The sequence below is a fragment of the Nerophis lumbriciformis genome, linkage group LG07, assembly GCF_033978685.3.
Source record: "Nerophis lumbriciformis linkage group LG07, RoL_Nlum_v2.1, whole genome shotgun sequence".
NCBI lineage: Eukaryota > Metazoa > Chordata > Actinopteri > Syngnathiformes > Syngnathidae > Nerophis > Nerophis lumbriciformis.
Genome location: NC_084554.2, coordinates 33,865,001 through 33,887,500, shown reverse-complemented (window position 1 = coordinate 33,887,500; position 22,500 = coordinate 33,865,001). Strand labels below are relative to the sequence as shown.

Genomic DNA, 22,500 nt, shown 5'->3' with positions numbered 1-22,500 from the left:
AGCAGTGCTTGGGTTGCTCATGCGGCCCCCGATAAAAATTAATTGCCCACCCCTGACATACACCCTCTTATGCAGTCTACCAAAGGAGGCTGAGGCAGACCTTATTCGATTTTGAACATCATTGTCCATGCTGCAGTTTTCGGAGACGATGCTCCCAAGATATTTGAAGTCTGGGACTATTGCTAGGGGCTTGTCATCGATGTTAAAGACAGGTGATGGTGGTCGAGTTGGCGGAGGGGAGTTCCACTGGCAGAGCACTTCCGTCTTCACAGTGTTCACAGTGAGACCCAGTCTACTATAGGCCTTCACAGCAGCTGTTAGCGTCACCTGCAGAGCCTCTGATGTATGTACCACGAAGGCACAATCAACAGCATACTGTAATTCCACAATGTTCACAGTTTTGACCTTGGTAGCCGCCTGCAGCCTTCTGATGTTAAATAAGATTCCATCCAACCTGTAATCCACCAGCACACCACTGCTTCCCTCAACTTCTTTGTGCAGTAGTCAGGTGACACTCATGAGGAAGATGTTGAATAGTACAGGTGCAAGTACACAACCCTGTCTGACACCTGTGGATACCTTGAAAGGCCTAGACTCCTGTCCTCCTGTTGTTACCTGAGCCATCATCCCCTCGTGGAAACTTTGCAGGATGTTTACAAACTTCCGCGGGCAACCAACCCTGAGAAGGACCGCCCAGAGCAAGTCTCTGTTGACCGTATCAAAGGCCTTTGATAGGTCCACAAACGCAATGTATAGATCTTGATGTTGCTCCCTACACTTCTCTTGTAGCTGGCGTGTTGTGAAAATCATGTCCACAGTGCTGCGATTTTTCCTGAAGCCACATGAGACTCAGGCAACAGGTGTTCTGTTATGCTCTGTATGAGTCTTGACAGCATCACTTTGGCAAAAACCTTGCCGGCAGCAGACAGGAGGGATATTCCTCTACTATTGCCACAGACAGACTTCTCACCCTTCCCTTTACATATGGTTACAACATTTGCATCCCGCCATTGTTGGGGGACTGCTCCGCGCTTCCATATATCAGCAATATAGTGGAACATTGCTCTGGTACAGAGAGAGCCTCCCTCTTTAAGGATCTCTGCAGGGATGCCATCCGGGCCAGGGGTCTTGTTGTTCTTAAGTGACCTAATTTCAGCCCAGACTTCAGAGAAGGTTGGTGGAAGATCCAGTTCTTCAATAGTTGGGTAGCTGGGCAGCTCATCCAGCACTGCCAGATCAGAGGTGGCAGGTTGGTTTAAAAGTGTCTGTAAGTGTTCCGCCCATCTATCCACAACTTGTTTCTGGTCCTTTATGAGGGTTGAGCCATCAGCCGACTTCACAGGTGAGAGACGGGATTCCTGGGGCCATGGATGGTTTTCACAGCATTATAGAAGTTGTGCATGTCGTGTTTTACTGCAAAATGTTCGATTTCTTGAGCCTTGTCAGTCCATCAGTCATTTTTCAGTTTTCGTAGGACAGACTGTACCTCCATCCTTGATGTTCTCCAGTGCTGTTTTAGCCTGACATATGTAGGGTTGTTTAGGGCTGCGTTATGGGCCTTACACATGGTGTCCAGTATGGTTCTGATGGATTCTGAATTTTGGTCGAACCAGTCCTGATGCCTCCTACGGTGGTAGCCAATAGACTTGGCTGCAGCCTCATAGAGCTTTGAGCTAAGGCAGGTCCAGTTGTCATCAACACTGCCTTCAGGGCTCAGGAAGGGGTCGATTTCCTGCAGCTTTCCTGCAATGGAGGTTTGAAGGCTATTCCGGGCCTCGTCTGCTTCAAGCCGGGCACAGTCCAACCGCTTCTTGCCGGTTTTGCAGAGACGGACAGGGGGACGTACGGACACTCGCAACTTGGAGATAATCATGCGGTGGTCAGTCCAGCAGTCAGCACCTCGCATTGCACGGCTGATGTGCACGTCCTTGGTGTCCTTGCGTCTCACGATGACGTAATCCAGCAGATGCCATTGCTTGGATCGTGGGTGCATCGAGGAAGCCTTGTGTTTATTTTTCTGTTCGAAGATTGTGTTGGTAATTGTCAGGTCATGCTCAGCACAGAGACTGAGTAGCCTCATACCATTGCTGTTGACCTTCCCGATACCATGCTTCCCAATAACTCCTTTCCATATGAGGTGGTTTTTCCCCACCCTGGCATTAAAATCACCAAGCAGGAGGATTTTGTCACTCCTAGGGATGCGCTATAGGGCCTCATCTAGTTCCTGATAGAAACGGTCCTTTGCCTCATTCTCAGATGGTAAAGTTGGCACATAGGCACCGAGAACAGTTGCGTAGCGGTGTTTTCCAAGGGGAATACGGACAGACATGAGTCTTTCACTTATGCCGGTAGGTGTTTCAGTGAAACTGGGTAGCAGGCTGTTTTTTATTGCCAAACCAACACCATGGTGATGCGGACATTCTGTAGGGTAACGCTTCCAGAAAAAGGTATAACCCTGGCCTTCTTCCTTTAGGGATCCCTCATCCACAAGTCTGGTCTCACTCAAGGCGGCGATGTCAATTCCATAACGTCTGAGCTCAGCAGCAACAAGCGCAGTTCTTTTTTGCGGCCTGTCAGGGTTGTTGTCCAGGAGGGTTCTGATGTTCCATGTAGCCAATTTCAGGGGAACTTGTTTACTTTTTGTTTTTCGACCGCGGCAGTGGAATGTCCCGGTAGGTGCGGTATCCTATCTCAGTGGGCAATGTTTAGGCCACATTTTCTAGGCCTTCCCCCAACTTTGGGGTGAGCAGTGTGGCTCCTAAATAGGGTTGCTCAGTCATACAGGGGTCTGCCACTCAATTCCCAGCTGATAGTGACCATTATAGCCCTGTATCGCTGAGGTGCAGGGATCTAACTAGAGGCTCCCAGTTCATTCTAACCTGCCCCCGTTATCAGACATCCTGACGCCGTCAGGCTTTGTGCTTCAGAATCCAATTGCTGTTCTGGATCCACCAAGGTCAGAAGCAGAGACCTGTGCGGTGATACGTTTTTAAGTGCCTCTGGGGGTGCACAGTTCCCAGCCGCACTATCTTCGCCACAAAGAGATGGAGCCTAGTGGCAAGGGGGAACCCTAGGACAACCAGCACCTCTTCATAGCTGCAGGAGGCCGCCGGAACCCTCAGTCTGTCGTGGCCCGCCTACGTGTGACTCCATCACGATGCTTTTCTCTCAGGGGGTGCTCCCCTAGCCCTTGTCTTCCTAGACTTACCCGCAAGGCAGCGGGTCGATCCCCTACCTTTTAGCCTGAAGTCGCGAGACTCCAGTTACCGTGTGCTGCCACGAGGAGGCAAGGTGAGGGATCTTGATGAAGGAGATGCTATGTACTGACATCGGAAGGCTTACGCACTCGGCTTCCTTTACCTAGCTGGGTCGGTCAGCGGCAGGAGCTATGCGTCACATGCATCCCTACATGCAACGTCTCTCTAGCATGCTGCACGAGACACATCACTACACCCTACGAGCCAGGCCCGCTAACACGCACGCACGCACACACACACACACGTATACACATACATACATATTTAAACACACATTTATATATATTATATTTAAACACACATTTTATATATATATATATATATATATATATATATATATATATATATATTCACATACACACACACATATAAATGTATGTAGACATATATAATATAAAATTACCTATAATCGAGATACATATTTTTGTCCATATCGCACAGTACTAGGCCGAAGTAAGTTGAGAGTATCAGCACTTTGATAAAAAAGGCGAGAAACACTATTGAAATCAAGATAGAACCCGTAGAAAAGCTTCCCTCTGAAGCTCATGTAAAATGCTCATTTATCTATTCCATTCGTCATTTTTATGTAACCTAAAAATAAGAAACTGTGTTTCGTGTTAATATTTTTGGATGTCTGAAACGGATTAGATTATATCATTTTTAATGGGAAAACATGCTTGGGTTTAATGTGTAATTTCTTTTGTAACAGACTACTAATGAAAAGCTTCCACCGTATTATGACAGGAACAGAAAATGTTTGTCGCTCCCAAGTTTTGAAAAAAACAAAACAATCAAATTTGTCTCATGAATGACATCAGAATAGCCCAGGGCCGCCAATTGTTGTCCTACATTTAGAAGTGATGCAGACAAGATGAGGAAACAGAGGGACACAATTAACAAGTTTGCAACACATGTTTTACATGCAGATGTGTAAAAGCAAAGGCAGATTACGGTGATTTTGTAGCTACACACACACACAGACCCACATTCATCTCTTTCAGCGTTAATGATGTTTGTATCAGCGGGACCTCTAACGGGCCAGCGGGGCGCCGTATAACGGTGCAGCTGCCCTGAGTACCAACCCATCACTCAATGCCAGCACGGCCCTCACTGGCCCTCTGTCCCTCTCAAGAAGTGTGCCACTGACTGAGGGAGGAACCGATCACTTATAAAAGTGGCCTCTTGGGACGGCTAAATATAATCCATAACAAGCCGGCGACTGTATGGAGGAATCGCGGAGCGGGTCATCAGCGTAGCGGCTGTATCTCAGGCACGAGCTAATGAAGGCAGCTGTGTTAACATGAACAAGCAGTCACAGTAAGAAAAAAGCTGCAAAAATTGATCTGGATGCAGAAAGCTTGAAAACATTACGCTGCGGAGAGTGAGGAAAACTAATTTAATAATTTTTTAAAAACGTTATAGTTGATTGCTCTCTTCAGCAGGAGTGTGACGCCAATCAGTGAGCGTGATTTAATGCTTTTAGGTATGTCACCGCCAATGCAAAAAGGAATGCTGCAAGCATACATTTAAGGCACCTTTTGCTTTAAATTATTAAAAATGCAAGGCCTTACATGACCACAATGTATCTTGTTGGACATTCAGTCGTGTGAAACCAACACGTTACTTTGGGAGACATGCAAGCAAACATGTAAAACAGATATCCTCAAAGTTTTATCAGCTTTAAACTAATGCTTAATATGTTGCCAAATCAGCAATGTTTTGCTTGACGGTGATTAAAAGAACATTATTATACAATAAATAGTCCAAAACAGGATAAACACACATAAATAAAAACAGAATACAATGATTTGCAAATCCTTTTCAACGTATATTCAATTGAATAGACTGCAAAGACAAGATACTTAATGTTCGAACTGAGAAACAAACTTTTTTTTTGCAAATAATCATTAAATTAAAATTTAATAGCAGCAGCAAATTGCAAAAACGTTGGCACAGGGGCATTTTTACCAATGTGTTACATGGCCTTTCCTTTTAACAACACTCAGTAAACGTTCGGGAACTGAGGAGACCAATTTTTAAAGCTTTTCAGGTGGAATTCTTTCCCATTCTTGCTTGATGTACAGCTTAAGTTGTTCAACAGTCCGGGGTCTCCGTTGTGGTATTTTAGGCTTCATATTGCGCCACACATTTTCAATGGGAGAAAGGTCTGGACTACGAGCAGGCCAGTTTAGTACCCGCACTCTTTTACTACGAAGCCACGCTGTTGTAACACGTGCAGAATGTGGCTTGGTATTGTCTTGCTGAAATAAGCAGGGGCGTCCATGAAAAACACGTTGCTTGGATCGCAACATATGTTGCTCCAAAACCAGTATGTACCTTTCGGCATTAATGGTGCCTTCACAGATGTGTAAGTTACCCATGCCTTGGGCACTAATACACCCCCATACCATCACTGATGTTGGCTTTTGAACTTTGCGCCTATAACAGTCCGGATGGTTCTTTTCCTCTTTAGTCCAGAGGACACGACGTCCACGGTTTCCAAAAACAACTTGAAATTTGGACTCGTCAGACCACAGAACACTTTTCCATTTTGCATCAGTCTACCTTAGATGAGCTCGGGCCCAGCGAAGCCGTTTCTGGGTGTTGTTGATAAATGGCTTTCACTTTGCATATGGGTTATACTTGTATTGCGCTTTTCTACTTTCAAGGTACTCAAAGCACTTTGACACTATTTCCACATTCACCCATTCACACACTGATGGCGGGAGCTGCCATGCAAGGTCCTAACCACGACCCATCAGGAGCAAGGGTGAAGTGTCTTGCTCTCAAGGACACAACGGACGTGACGAGGTTGATAGAAGGTGGGGATTGAACCAGGAACCCTCAGGTTGCTGGCACGGCCACTCTTCCAACTGCGCCACGCCGTCCCCATAGTAGAGTTTTAACTTGCACTTACAGATTTAGTGACAAATACTGACAGTGGTTTTCTGAAGTGATATCCTTTACACACTTATGCAGGTTTTTGATGCAGTACGGCCAGAGGTATCGAAGGTCACAGGGATTCAATGTTGGTTTTTGGCCTTGCCGCTTACGTGCAGTGATTTCTCCAGATTCTCTGAACCTTTTGATACTACGGACCGTAGATGGTAAAATCCCTAAATTCCATGCAATATTTCGTTGAGAAATGTTATTCTTAAACTGTTTGACGATTTGCTCACGCATCTGTTCACAAAGTGGTGACCCTCGCCCCATCCTTGTTTGTGAATGACTGAGCATTTCATGGAAGCTGCTTTTCTACCCAATCATGGCACCCACCTGTTCCCAATTAGCCTGTTCACCTGTGGGATGTTCCAAATAAGTGTTTGATGAGCATTCCTCAACTTCCTCAGTCTTTTTTGCCACTTGTGCCAGCTTTTTTTTGAAACATGTTGTAGGCATCAAATTCCAAATGAGCTAATATTTGCAAAAAAACCAAAGTTTACCAGTTCGAACGTTAAGTATCTTGTCTTTGCAGTGTATTCAAAAGGATTTGCAAATCATCTTATTCTGTTTTTATTTACGATTTACACAACGTGCCAACTTCACTGGTTTTGGGTTTTGTATATGGCAAATCCAATGTAAATTATTATCAAGCTCGCACATTTTGGAAAAGTTGAGTCTTGCGTATGTACGTTCAAGCGTACTTTCTTTGTTGGCATTGAAAATTACAACATTACTTGGGGGCAGTTTTTGCTCGGTCCGCTCAGTGCTGCCGGTGTTTAGTCTGCAACAAGACGTGACGTCACAAGCAACAAAAGGTATCAAAACATTGCACCGTTTGATTTTACGTGATACCCGGTAGTACCGACGGAATTCCGTCGGTGCCTATATGATGTACAAAATGCGGTTACCATCACTAGGGATTCTTTGTTTGGGCATTAGTTTAAGCGAAAAAACACATGGGCAAACAGACTAATTTGTTACGTGGAATGTTTGACCGTAGGAAAACAGAGACAGTAAATGATATGAAAACGGGGGCGTATTTACATCGGGGTTGCATTGAATTCACTGAGGCTCACAATTTGAAATCCCCTGCAATAGACAAAAACAATGTGGTCTACCTTGCTCCTTTATCTGTCTGATCTGCTTCACAGTTTCTTTCAGGATTGCACATTTGTCGGGCTTGACGTTGAAGTTGTCGATGTCATTGAAGTTAGCGAAAATCAGCTCGGCGAGCTCTTCTATGTATTTGTTCTCATGCTCGCGGTTGCGCTTCTCGTTGCTCCGCTTGGGGCTGCAAACAAAGACAGAGAGAGAGAGAGAGAGAGAGAGAGAGACAGAAATAATAAAGGAGGTGAGAAGATGCCATCCAACTGCACACAAATAAATACAAAGCTTGAGAAAAAGCCCGAAACGCTGTCTCTCGCCATACGAGAAAATTACCCTGTCATTTTCATAGCTGCTAAATGACAGCACTGAACTTGACTACAAATCTTGGCAAGAGGCTGGAAAGCACTCCATTTTGCCCCAAATGCCTTCAACGCCCCATCATCCAGTCTGCATGGATTAGTGTCGATAAAAAAGCGGGATTTTTAAGTGCTTGCAAGATGAATCCTGCAGATGCATTTATAGCTGCTGTGATGTCTCAGGAAGGGCTTGTGGCAAACATCTCTCACCTGGGTCCAAGAAGTTCAGTGGAACATTCTTTACGTTTCCGTAACTCTGCCCTTGCAGGGTCAGATGAGCTTTCCCCGGCTCCACTCATCCTCAATGCATATCAGCCTCTGGAAAAGAGAAAAAATAAGACTTTAACAAAATGAAGTATAGTGGTAGGGATGATTAATTGTTGACTGATAACGCTGGAAGTGGTTTTATATTTGGGTCGTCTTATATTCGGGTCAACACGGTACAATAGCTTGGTAATGTGTAACAGTGTTCATCTAACGCAGTCTCGAATTAGGGATCACAAATTCCCACTGATTTAAAGTTAAGTTGAGCAGTGCTTGCCACTTAGCTATAAGCCACATTGTCTAGCACAGCTCTTAAAGCGTTGTTGGGAAGTGAGGATTCACACAATGGGCTGCTATAATAATAACAATAATGATAATGATAATGATGATAATAATAATAATAATAATAATAATAAGTTTTTTTTTTAAACCCTGAAAATAAAGTACAAACCAGAAATCACAGCCCTGATCTGCACTAATAACATTCAAGACTGCAAGATGCAAACTGAAAATGGCGACATGAGCGTTAAATATGGAGCTCAATTGGTGATAAGTTTTGTACTTGGAAAAAATGAACAATCAGATAACAGTATCAACTATCAAGTTTAGTTGAGCCATTTTGTTGTCTCTCTCTTTATTCTTGAGTGAGAATAGACACTAAAAATTAGTGCTGCGAAGAGCGAAGAAATGGTCGATAAAACAGGAAAAGTCACATCAACAGTATAGCAATTTTGGATTTTTTTAAATGGACCATAGTCAGAAATATATAGTCTGTAAATGATGCAAGGCACTTGTCCCCACCAAGACTAGTAATACCACACCACCTTTGCCGCACAACCATAGCTTCCTAGCACTAAACGTGCAGAAAATAGTTCTCCTCACGTTTCTGTTTACATTTTCACACTTTGCACTATTTTGTTACACTTTAAGAGTTTATCACATGTTCCTTATTTTTGCATCTTTTACATTTTGCACGTTTTAAGAGGTTATTGGTAAGTGTGATTTTAGAATTTTGTTTACACTGAGTGTATTCCATGGTTATGTTGACATTTCTGCTTTGATAACTGAGGGTATTATAAATCAGAGGAAGGCTACATTTTAAATACAAATGTTTACATTTAATATATTTTTCTCCTGGCCCTTATTTTCGATAGGTCATAAAAGATATCATTAGTCAATATATATCGATATCGACCGCTTTAAAACACTTATACCGTGACACAATTTTCAGCCATATCGCACAGCCCTAATAATAACTGTTGGCTCTTTTAAATCCTGGGGAAAAGGTACACAATAAAAATCGCAGCCCCAATCTGCACTGATAGCCCTCAAGACTGTAAGATGCAAGCTGAAAATGGCAAGATTGGCGTTGATAATGGTGATCAATGCTGCAGAGACATCAGTAAAGTGCCACAATTTAAATATAAAGGTTGTCTTGTCAGTTTGGTACGATGCCAATGGAGTCTTGTGATAGGCAAAATACCAGAAAAAGCAAGCAAAATGCAATCTGGAGTGGTGACATAAGCAAAAAACAAAGAGTTGCTGTCGCTCCAACATTTGCGTAGGGAACTTCCCAACCTCCTCGAAGGCTTTCCCTTGCACAGTGGTCGTGGAGGAGGAGGGAGGCGTGCCGTGTTGCGTATCCACTCCTCGCCACTCTAACCATGGAAACAGATATGACACGCGCACATGCCTCCAACGGCTCCTTCGTTACATAAGGCAGCGGCGAGTACAGGAGAGCACAATATAGAGCAGATGTAGCATGGCTTAGGAAAAAGAGAAAAAAAACCACACAGCCTGTTCATAAAACGAGTCGGGCTACCTTCTGGCCTGGAATGACCTAGTTTGCGCTGATGGTGGGGTCACTGCTCTAATGAATGAAGCAGCAAAGGTGACACTCACTTAAAAATGACAACTCTGTACAATTGTTGCCGTGTCCTTGCTGGTAATTTCAACCCCCACAAGGGGGTCTCTCTCTGACGTCTACCAGTGGCGGTTATGTGCTTTTTATTAATGACACTGGAAATCAGGCTGTTAAACTCTCAATAGCCAAGTGGCATGGGGTAATTCCTATTGGTGGGCTCCAAAGCAGCACAGGTTACCATGGGGATTGAGCCGCTGATTGGTTGTGTCTGTCCCGCTGGGCCGGGATATGATTGGCTGCCTTGGTCTCCTTGACACGGCAGTAATGATGGGTCACTGTATGTTTGAGACAAATACGAGAAGTACAAGGCACGTCCCAATGACGGGGGCAGCCAGACTGTCTGTACAGGCTGTTTCTGGCTGTCGAACTGGAGGAGGGTGGGCGGGGACTCGTAACGATGGGAATCTTCTGGGAAACCTGGGCAACTGGACTCAGGGAGGACAAGACCGATTCATCTGTCAAGCTAATAATGCGCTGAACAATGGGTATGCAAATATTAGTTTTAGGGCTTCCTAACAAAGCTAAATGCATTTAAACCGTTCATGATCTGAATGTCTGATGACTGCGTTACTATGGCCAAATATTGGCCCTAGCAACAACCTGGCAGTGAAATTATCTCCAACGCAGCAGAGATTAATGTTCAAAGAAGAATCTGATAAGTCAATTTATCCACTGTGCTGTGGGTAGTTAAATTTTGATTAGGCAACCATGTGGGAGAATTTCTTGGTGAGTCAATTAAGCTGTACCCTCTCATGCTACGAGGAAAGAATACAGCGTCTTTCTTACAGTCTCCTACTTCATATTACACAAGTAAACTGAGACAAATGAGGTTAAAGTTTTGCAGTGACTCCAGTAAAAGACGGTATTTTCCTAGTCAGAAAAAGACTGGTTGTCTTATGTTAGGGGTCCTGAGGTTTACACATGCAAACCAACAGACGGGGATGTGCACACCAGTGCTCTTTAAAACAATATTGTACAAGTTTAAGTGAAACGTGTGCTGGTAAAGCAGCAGAATATAAAAATGACCAAAGAAAATTTCAACCCTAACTTAATCCTACCATGTGTTACTCTGATCAACATTTTTGGCCTCTGATTCCAGTCCAATTTTGAGTCCCGATCAGATACTTTGGCAATAAATTACAAAACTGAAAATAATTTATATTTATAGAAAGTAAGACTATAACATATAAAAAGCTTATCTTACTAAATGTAGATTTTGATAGTATTGTTGGAACTCATAATGTATTATATTTGTGGTATTGAATGCTACATCATTTTTTTAACAAAATAAAATGACTCGTGCACAATAACTAAACAAAAGGAAACATTACTATTGGCTCCCATATATTTGATAAGAACAAGAACAAGAATAAGAACAATAAATACAGATACTATACACTCAAAAGTTCGATGTAACGCAGTCGCTGGGGTCATACAATACTGATCAATATCGCGTTGTATAGAAATCCTTATTTTTAACCCTTTTCTTTTCAAAAAAGTTATACGCGTCTCTTAGTTGCCTAAACCTTGGTAGATAGTGCCCCCACGTGACTTGACATGAATGGTGGATTGCGCTCCCATGTCACCAGTAAGTTTGGACATTACTGGGTCGATATTGTTATTATTTAGTTTTCTTTTAAAAATTCCTTCTTATTGAAAACTTACATAAATGTTTAATGTATAAGTTTGGAAATACGCGATAATTTGGTGAAAAACAACGTGATTGACTCAGGTGGAAAAAAACGGGTAAAAATTCGGGGGCCACGGCACAATCATGTTGTATAGAACGTGCCGTTGTATGGGACCGGACTATATCAAACTTGAGTATATTAGGTATTGATCACTCCTACTTTAAATTTATGCTTTGGTAGTTAGCTTCTTGTGTCGTCCTGCTCGATGTGTTTGTAAAATGCCTAGTCATTCCGAATCATGATTCTTGGAAGTAGGGATGTAACGATAAATGGTAATGATTATAACCGCTGTAGAACTCCCTTACAGTTTTAAATTAAAACGATCAAATAACCGAGATTGATAACTGCACTGTGATAAACTAATGCGCCGACTGGTGCAAGCTCGCTGGCTTAAATGGTAACATGAAAACAACCAACATCAACGTCTATCCCTATCAAGAAACAACATGACCAAATATAAACTTATATAAATACATTGCTGTATGAGCAAAACAAGCTATTCAGTTGTGCACACTGAACCTACAGGCTCTGTCTCAGTGCTCAATCTAGGATCACTGAATAAAGTAGAAAACAAGGCCCCCCATAAATAATAAAAATGTATTTTATTTGTTACACACTTGCTACAGTGCACACTAATATTTGAAACCATGAAGCTTAGCCATTAAAACATAAAATACTAAGACTAGCAATTTTTTTTTTTTTTTTTTAATTGGACAAAATATGGAAGAGCGTGAATGCATATTTTTGGAGCACATTCAACGATACCGCAATAATTTGCCGTGATGTGAAATTTTCTTTATCGTTAAATTCCTACTTGGATGAAACCGAGTTTATTTTCTACCATGGTGGTAAGGATTAGTATCTCTCAAGCAGCTTCCCATTGTGAATAGACAAAAGTGTTCGAGCCGGTGTTCTGGCAAGACATGCACCCTCCTAAAATTCATGCAACTCTTTATGTGTGAAATAAGAAATATGGAAATGTAGTTGTCTTTTTTGAAGGAATCTTTGACATGAGTACAATCTTTAGCCGTGTAAACACTCGGACACAGCAGCGGTAAAGATCAGCGAGGCTCATCAGCCAATTACCGTATTTTTCGGAGTATAAGTCGCACAGGCCAAAAATGAATAATAAAGAAGGAAAAAAACATATATAAGTCGCACTGGAGTATAAGTAAAATTTCTGGGGGAAATTTATTTGATAAAACCCAACACCAAGAGTAGACATTTGAAAGGCAATTTAAAATAAATAAAGAATAGTGAACAACAGGCTGAATAAGTGTACGTTATATGAGGCATAAATAACCAACTGAGAACGTGCCTGGTATGTTAACGTAACATATTATGGTAAGAGTCATTCAAATAACTATAACATATAGAACATGCTATACGTTTACCAAACAATCTGTCACCCCTAATTGCTAAATCCCATGAAATCTTATACGTCTAGTCCAGGGGTCGGCAACCCAAAATGTTGAAAGAGCCATATTGGACCAAAAATACAAAAACAAATCTGTCTGGAGCCGCAACAAATTAAAAGCCATATTACATACAGATAGTGTGTCATGAGATATACATTGAATTAAGAGGACTTAAAGGAAACTAAATGAGCTCAAATATAGCTACAAATGAGGCATAATGATGCAATATGTACATATAGCTAGCCTAAATAGCATGTTAGCATCGATTAGCTTGCAGTCATACAGTGACCTAATATGTCTGATTAGCACTCCACACAAGTCAATAACATCAACAAAACTCACCTTTGTGCATTCACGCACAACGTTAAAAGTTTGGTGGACAAAATAAGACAGAAAAAGAAGTGGCATAAAACACGTCCTAGAAAGTCGGAGAAAGTTATACATGTAAACAAACTACGGTGAGTTCAAGGACCGCCAAAATTAGTAGGACAAAACGGCACTCGCCAAATACTCGAATCAGTGAAGCATGTTTAATATAAACAGTGTGCTTTATAACAATTAGGGAGGTTTGTGTCATGTTTGTCCTCCTACAGAAACCATATTAAAACAACAATTATTTTTTTTTCCCCCTCATCTTTGTCCATTTTTCATACATTTTTGAAAAAGCTCCAGAGAGCCACTAGGGCGGCGCTAAATAGCCGCATGCGGCTCTAGAGCCGCGGGTTGCCGACCCCCGGTCTAGGCTCTTACGAATGAGCTAAATAATATTATTTGATATTTTACGGTAATGTGTTAATAATTTCCCACATAAGTCGCTCCTGAGTATAAGTCGCACCCCCGGCCAAACTATGAAAAAAACTGCGACTTATAGTCCGAAAAATACGGTAGTTAAAAAAGGCAACGATGGGCTACCCCGAGCCGATACGATAATCCGGATCAAGACATCTCTATGGGTTACTTTTTGTGGTTTAGAAAAAGAGATTGAACAAAACAAATTATGTATTTCTCACAATTACAAATTAACTTAAATAAAAGGTGTGGTCTGGTCTGAATAAGATAATCATGGCTGTTACTCACAGCTGTCTAGTACACACGTGAATGCGTGCACATGCGCAATCACAAACGCACGCGAGATTTTGAGAATGAAAGGATTTAAAAACCTGTTGCTATATTCCTGTTGAACTGGTAAGTAAAAATCATACGCTTTTGTAACATAACGTTATTCTATACATGCATACTACATGGGGCGCAGCTTATATGCGTGCAACACATTCGAAAATGAACGGGTCTTCTAATCAGGGTCGTTTTTACGTCTTAAGTTTGGGCCATGACGGTATTTGGCAAACGTCCCGCCACCATTTGCAAAACAATGTCAAACTGCCCGTCATTGGCAGCGCGCTGTGAAATCCAGACTGTAATTGACGCTTGGGCGCTGTCGTCGACTGTACAAAGATGACCTTTCGGCCAATTATTTTACTACTTTGAAGTGACACATGCAAAAGGGTACACCAACCACCCCCGAGACCTCTTGCCATCTCTCATAAATACCACTGCTTAAAAGACTACTTTAAGTGGTGCGATTAACTATCCTCAAGGTTGTGTCTTCTTCATGGCCTCACTTCAAAAATAGGGCATTAGACTAGTCAATGGTGAGGGCATTCCAATGCTTATCTGGTGCACAGTAGATTAATAAATGACGTACGGTACACAACTAAACAGATGCAAAAGCAGAAACAAAACCTACTGACTTTGAAAGTGCTTGCAAGAGGTGAGGGCAAGTATATGTCATTGCCTTATATCTTAGGTATCACAAGAGCAGATGCTACAGGACATGGCTGGAGCCATCCTGTCTAGCATTAAGAGACACAAACAGCAAGGAGCAACAGCTTGGATTTCAGGGGAGACATTTCATTACGCTGCTCGTACAACCTGTGCATGGTGTTGCAGTGTCAAAGTGCTACAAAACTTACATTGAGAATGTGAGGCAGCCTGGACACAAACATGCAAAATTCCTATTAACAGTCCAATATTCAAAACTTTGTATCTTTGGTTAGGCTGGAAGATTTGAGGTGGTGAAAGTATGAAAAGATGTTTGCTACACTATTATACTATGATAATTGTTACACTTTCATAAAAGGGACTAAAATGTGTCATTTTAAAGGGTTTTCAAGGGCTAAAAGAACATGGGATGCAACATAAACATGCACATTAGGGCTGCTCAAAAATAAATTATATTTATTCCGATTCTAAAATACATTCATAACTTAAGAATGGACTAGAAAATTAAAAAAATAAAACATTTTTTTAGGTAATATCTACGCTTACTTGCTGCGTCTTACCTCAGAAGCCAAGATGAGGTTATGTAACCTATATCCCCTTTCTATATCAAATATACTGCGATAATAGGTTTGAATTGAAAATCCTGATAAATCGAATCATCAACTGGACTGTTTGTCCAAGAATACTTTTTTTTTTACCACTCATCAGTTCAATATTGACAGACTTTGATAGGTTGTATTCACCTGACGTCACGTCCGGCTCATTAACTATGCGAGTCTCGAAGTGGTATGCCAGCGAACGCCTGTTGTCATAGTGTTCTGGGCAGCATTTTGCTTTTCTCAAAGAAAAATGCCCTATGCTTGCGTTGTCAGCTCAGTGGCCTTGTGGTTAGAGTGCACGCCCTGAGACTGGGAGGTTGTGAGTTCCAACCCCGGCGGAGTCATACCAAAGACTACAAAAAATGGGACCCATTGCCTCCCTGCTTGGCACTCAGCATCAAGGGTTAGAATTGGGGGTTAAATCACCAAATGATTCCCGAGCGCGGGGCACGCTGCTGCTCACTGCTCCTCTCACCTCCCAGGGGGTGAACATGGGGATGGGTCAAATGCAGAGGACAGATTTCACCACACCAAGTGTGTGTGTGACAATCGTTGGGACTTTAACTTTAACTTGTTAGGTTGTTGGAACCGTTCAAATCTCGAAAAAGATAAGTTTCTTCAGACTTCCTCGAAATGTAATCAAGAAGGGCGAAAGAGTGCAAGATTTTACAAAAGACAACGACAAAAGTGGCACACACTTCAGTCCAAGGGAGCAGCGTCGAAGAATGCACGGGTAGAAAAGGTTTGTTTGTTATACTTTAAACGTTTAGCATTTCTCATAAAGTGTTATCTTGATATTATTTGTATTATATCTTGTTTCAGAGTTACTAAAACGCATTTTTGCTACTAGTGTTTCGTAAAGCACTAACTCGGCGAGTCTAAATAGAAGAATGCAATTTTGAGCAAAAACGATGTATAATTTATCCGTGAGAATCTAAATAATTTATCCGTGAGAATCTAAATACCAATGTCCTTGACCCAGCAACACACAAAGTTGAAGTAGGCCTCCATGATTTTCAAAGTTTTCATCGGTTTTGCTTTGTAGAATGACATCTGGCACTCCAGATAGTTCGAGATGTCTTGGAATGTGACCGACGGATAATCCTTGAGGTCAAATCTTGTTTGATAACATATCGGAAAAGATTCCAGTGCATAGTTTGATTTCTTGCTCGTATTTGCTTTTAGTGGTAAGATCTAGAGCCCTTGCGTACTCTTTGCACAATGTCAATGTCACAGTGGCAATGTTGGTTTGGCGGCCCACTACTTCATTTACTTCCGTTCAAAAGTCAAGTGACTGAACGCAACCTATAGTACAGTTCTACCATCCTAATGACTGCTGGCAGAACTTCACTTCTTTGTACATTACATTTTTTTGTTTTGCACCACAATGGAGCAAAGCCATCCTTGTCTGGGCAAGTCCCCTATTTTAGAGGATAAATACTTTGAATTCTGCACAGGCTCCGAGACTAAAGCTGTGCTATCCAAGTCTGTGCGCACAAACTGATGAAGCCTGATTGGATGGGAGGAAAAACGGCATCCAAGACAATCAGAACAGTCAAATTGGAGGTGATTCTTTTGTTAGCTTAACATTTCTATTAAAAAAATATGTCCACGGCAGCGAACGCTGGACGATACAGTGAGTTTAAAGGGCTGATTGCGCTGCAGGTTGTAAATAAAACCTTTTCTGTTTAAGTGGTCCCAGTGCAACGGTGTCACTAATGGCCAAAAAGCTAGGTAGAGTAAGAAGAGTTGCTGCAGAATGATAATTATCTAAATTAAACAAAGCAAAGAGTCATTTGATACATTTTTAGACCAAAAATTTAGCTGATACGACCACAAAAATTAAGCTAAGAAGCATGCATAATCACCAGAGGTGGGCCCTGAGATGTCGTGACTCACCCGTGCCTTATTGTATAATGCATGGAAAAAAGGAGGCAAGGGGCATCTGTGTGTTTGGGGGGGAGAGGGCAAGCTACTGTGTGCTATCCCTATAAATATGTGGGTTATCGTGGCTTTCATTAGAGCAACACGCTCAGTGTGTGGAGCTTGCAGTGAGTTCGGCATGACTATGCATTAAATGGCGTCAAACGCCGAAGGGTAAATGTCTTAACTCTCTGTAAAAACATAAGCAGAAACCACTGTAGGGCATAATGAGGCCTCACATGGGCTCCTGTCAGGGGAAGGGGGGGCATTCTAATAAAATACTCAATGAAGACAAACATGGGCCCTTTAGTTTAGCTAATTATGTGAGGAAACTGTGATGGATAGAGTCAGAGGGCTCGGGGCTTGTGTCTTCTCAGTTTACATTTAAATATTTGTATGGCTGAAAGGATATGTCAAGAAGCAAAACACAGAAGCACAGGTGGGCTTTACAGACAAAAATGTAATTAAAATCCATTTCAGTAAAATAGGAAGTGTAGGGAACCATGAATCAGATATTTTGATGATAGATCTGGGTCAAGGCAGGGGTACTGGTATGATGTGTTGGAGGGATAAGGAGGAGTAGGGCTGGAGGAAAAAACGATATCAATATACAGTATATCGCAATAGACACATAACCAATATCAATAAAAAATGCGATCAATAAAACGGTCGATATGTTTTTCTTCTTTGTCGGACAAAAATGAAAGTTGCGGAGCAAGGTTGGTTGCATGAACATGAGTGCTGCAGAGAGCAAAGCAGATGATTAAAAAAAACAAGAAAAGCCACTTTGACAGCATGGTAGTTTTTGGATTTTTTTGTTAATGACGTTGGTATTGATATTATTATTGATATTGTTATTATTATTCATTTTTGTGTGACCTTTTTGGGGGTTTTTGTGCCTTCTCAATTGCTCTTTAGATTCCTATTAGGAGCAGTGTTTCCCACAGGACAGACATCTATTTGTGGTGGTGTGGTCGAGGGGCTGGGGGTGGCGGCGGCAGCGGCGATGACCAAGAAGAACGCGGAGTTGGAATATAGTTACAACACTTTATGTACATATTTATATACAGATTTGAACAATTAGTTATTCACTGAAATATATTTATTAATTGTGGTTCTTACAAAAAATATATCTTATAAAATATAAAAGCTAAAATGTCTCTTAAAGCTCTGCCCCTTTAATTAGTGAATACTAAATAATTTAACTTTAGCCTACTACTACAACCATATTATTTACCAGCAACATGAAGTGAAACAGAGGCAGAGGTGTCCTGCCACAGTCAGTCAACCTCCTCCTCCTCCTCCTGCTGCTGCTGAACAGGTCGCACCTGTGGTCCAGACTGTAGGCCTACCTCCTCTCCAAGTCGAGCCCTTTTCGGCCGTTGAAAATATTTTTCTATACTCATCTGTGTGAAGGAGTGAACATCTAACATTAGAATTTATTACTAACGAGCAGAACCGCTCTATGTACAGTACCGTCTAACCTTAAGCGGCAGCAGCTCAACACATGCATGGTTCAACGTTAAGGTTTTTTTCTACTTGCCCGACTTCTCAAATCTACTTGCCCCAATATTTTTACTTGTCCTGCCTAGGTTTTTTTTTGGCTGTGTAGTGCTCATGGCTTATATCTTACTAAAATCCTTCCCGTTGACTATTTACAACACTACACAGTATTTATTATTATTATTATTATTATTATCTATAATTACATTTAAATGGCATTGCATACATGTAAAATTAAATGCTATTTCACATTATTTGACCTGTAGCAGTTACACTCATCTGAACAGGTCAGCCACCTGTTTAAAGCCCGATCACAGTTGAAATCTTGAAATGAAGGGCCTTTAATGGCCAAAACATTAACCTGGACAACATTTTAACAGCTAGTTTTATTATTTTCATTACATTCACATGCTGCAGTGGACAGTGGACAATTTAGCTTCAGTCCATGTGTGTTTATTGACAACAGGGTTATAACCTGGACACGTTAGCTTGTCGGTATGAAAACAGGTGACTGTTACTACGTGCGTCTGCCCCGGCCCCCGAGTCAAACAGCGGCGGTGTTAAATGAAGCAGCGTCAGGCTGCTCACCGTCAGTGAAACGCTCGGTGAAATCGCGGATTAACGTTAAATATATGACGAGCCGCGAGCGATGCAGCTATAACCTATCTACCTATAACCTATATTACCCTCGTATTTTGATCCGGTCGGTCCGTTTTTCTTTTACTCCGTCTTCTGCTTCTTCTTCTTCTTCTGGCCCACCAGGTGAATTAAGTGCTATTGGCGGAGTTACAATGCATAGTAGGCTACTGCCACCTACTGCACCGGAGTTGTAACTACAAGGTACATTCACAGACAGAGTCCCATTGCTTTTATGAGCGGTCGAGCGAGTCAAAAGACGAAAAATCCATTTGTGGCGGACGTAATTCTTTCGTGGCGGGCCGCCACAAATAAATGAATGTGTGGGAAACACTGAGGAGTGTTGCGTGGTTTGCAATTGTGATTGTTCTCTGTAGTAATATTTTGGTGAACTGAATGATATTCTGTGTGATTGTTGTAAACAAAAAGATAAACAAAATAAACTAAATGAGTGCGGCATAGAGCGAAGAAAATTGTTGATAAAACAGGAAGACGCCTTGACAGTACGACAGTTTTTTGGATTGGAAAAAAACGGACCGTAGTCAGACCAACTTGGTCTGTAAATTATGCAAGGTGCTCAATCCAACCAAGACCAGTAATATCACAACACCTTGGGTGCACTCACCCCTTTAGGGCACAGCTGTATCTTTCTGGCACTAAACCCGCAGCAAAAAGTTCTCAGCTTCTTGTTTACATTTTCACACTTTGCACTATTTTATTACATTTGTATAAGCATTTCTTACGTATTCCTTATTTTTGCACCTAAATTTTAAAAGGTAAATGTTTGTTGTGATTTTAGATATTTGTTTACCGTATTTTCCGCACCATAAGCCGCCCTGGGTTATAAGCCGCGCCTTCAATGAACGGCATATTTCAAAACTTTGTCCACCTATAAGCCGCCCCGCCCCGTGTTATAAGCCGCATCTAACTGCGCTAAAGGAATGTCAAAAAAACAGTCAGATAGGTCAGTCAAACTTTAATAATATATTAAAAACCAGCGTGATGTGGGCGCGCATGGAGTCGTATATCAACATGGACGAAGCTGCGTGAAAAAAGCCACCCGGCCTCTTCGCGTAAACTTACCTTAACCACTCGCTCATCTTTTCTTCATCCATCCATCCCTTCGAGTTAGCTTTTATGATGACGCCGGCTGGAAAGGTCTCTTTTGGCAAGGTCTTCCTTTTGAATATCACCATGGGTGGAAGTTTCTGGCCAGTAGCATGGCAAGCTAGAACCACAGTGAAGGATGACTTCTCATTCCGTGTGGTGCGAATATTCACCGTACGTGCTCCCGTTGTATCCACAGTGCGGTTCACAGGAATATCAAAAGTCAGTGGAACCTCGTCCATGTTGATAATGTTCTTTGGCCGGATCTTTTTTTCAGCTATCTTGTTTTTACAATATGCACGGAAAGTAGCCAGCTTTTCTTGAAAGTCTTTAGGCAGTTGCTGTGAAATAGTAGTCCGTGTGCGGATGGAGAGATTGCGTCTTTTCATGAACCGGAAACCTGTCGCTTAGTAGGAGCCATTTTGTGGTCTTTACAGATGTAAACACACAAAGGAAATGAAACGTAATATCCGCGTGCTTCTTCTTCTTCTACGGGGGCGGGTGGTTGCTTACAGTAGAAGAAGAAGCGCTTCCTCTTCTATGAGGGCGGGTGCTTACCTTGGCGGTTGCTTGCGTAGAAGAAGAAGCACTTCCTCTTCTACGGGGAAAAAAGATGGCGGCTGTTTACCGTAGTTGCGAGACCGAAACTTTATGAAAATGAATCTTAATATTAATCCATATATAAAGCGCACCGGGTTATAAGCCGCACTGTCAGCTTTTGAGTAAATTTGTGGTTTTTAGGTGCGGCTAATAGTGCGGAAAATACGGTACATTGATTTTACATTGCGTGTTTTTCATGGTTGTGTTGACATTTCCTTTCCTGTCTGCCTTGATAGCAAATGGAATTATAATCAGAAAAAGGTTACATTTGAAATAAAAATGTTTACATTCAATATATTGGCAGCACGGTGACACAGGGGTTAGTGCGTGTGCCTCACGATACGAAGGTCCTGAGTGCGATCCCTGGGCTCTGGGTCTTTCTGTGTGGAGTTTGCATGTTCTCCCCGTGACTGCGTGGGTTCCCTCCGGTTCCTCCGGCTTCCTCCCACCTCCAAAGACATGCACCTGGGGATAGGTTGATTGGCAACACTATCTAGTGTGTGAATGTGAGGCTCCAGCACCCCCACGATCCCGACAGGGACAAGCGGTAGAAATGGATGGATGGATGGCTGGATCAGTGTTGGCGTAAACGCACTTTTTATGTCTTTTTACGCATTGAAATCAGAAAGGACGCAAAATTTCCGAAAGTCCGTGCGTCAACTGGACGCAGATTTTTTTTTTTTTTTACCGCCCGGTGTTATTTGTCAGAATAACAAACAAGAAACAGTGTGAAGGGCCAAGTTTTGATACATGCAGCAATTTAGGAGTAGAAAAGGGGCAGGACTTTCTTCGAACAAGTCCTCTTAGAACATTGTTTTCCGCCTATAAATGTGTTCAGGGTAGATTGCAAATTTAGGAAACAGTTCAGCAATCAGCACTCACTATTACACAACAGCGACAAAGTCAAGCGAGAAGCGAAAGCAGAAGATATCCTGGTGTAAACTTAAGAAGATTATTATTTTAAAACCTTTATTTATATAGTCAAGAAAAGACAACCTTAAAAAAACCTACTCATGAGTCAGAATTTACTAAAGAATATGATCGACCAGTTGATATACTTTCTGCACGTGTTTTTATCAAAACCCAAAGTTCTTCCTTTGCGACTACACAGGCATTTTGCTGACGCAGCAACTTGGGTGCTTGCTACTTTGTGCAGTTGCAGTGTTGCGCAAAAGCAGCGTCTCCCACCTTAGTTTCAGTGCGCGGAGTCCTTCAGGCCATCGCTGCAAGACGGCGACATCAGGAAAGCTTTAAGCATCATCCACTTCTCTCCGCTGCAGGAAGACAAGGCAGAGGAGCTAACGTGAGGTGATGAGTCAGCAGGATTGCCATCAAAACATGCAACACTGCGTGGGCGCGCTTTAAGAATAGAGATGCTTTTGTTGTTGTTGTG

The 22,500-nt window shown here is 42.0% G+C and overlaps 1 protein-coding gene across 4 annotated transcripts in view; it reads right to left on the bottom strand.

Moving 5' to 3' along the window:
* ncoa2 (nuclear receptor coactivator 2) overlaps positions 1–22,500 on the bottom strand; it is a 125,046-nt gene that overhangs the window by 53,997 nt on the left and 48,549 nt on the right. For all 4 annotated transcript variants that reach the window (XM_061965422.1, XM_061965421.2, XM_061965423.1 and 1 more), the window contains exons 2-4: positions 22,296–22,381; positions 7,874–7,981; positions 7,319–7,491 (exon numbers count right to left, since the gene is read on the bottom strand). In XM_061965422.1, the coding sequence (XP_061821406.1) occupies positions 7,319–7,491; positions 7,874–7,962 (262 nt within the window). In that variant the 5' untranslated portion in view covers positions 7,963–7,981; positions 22,296–22,381. The remainder of the gene's footprint in view (positions 1–7,318; positions 7,492–7,873; positions 7,982–22,295; positions 22,382–22,500) is intronic.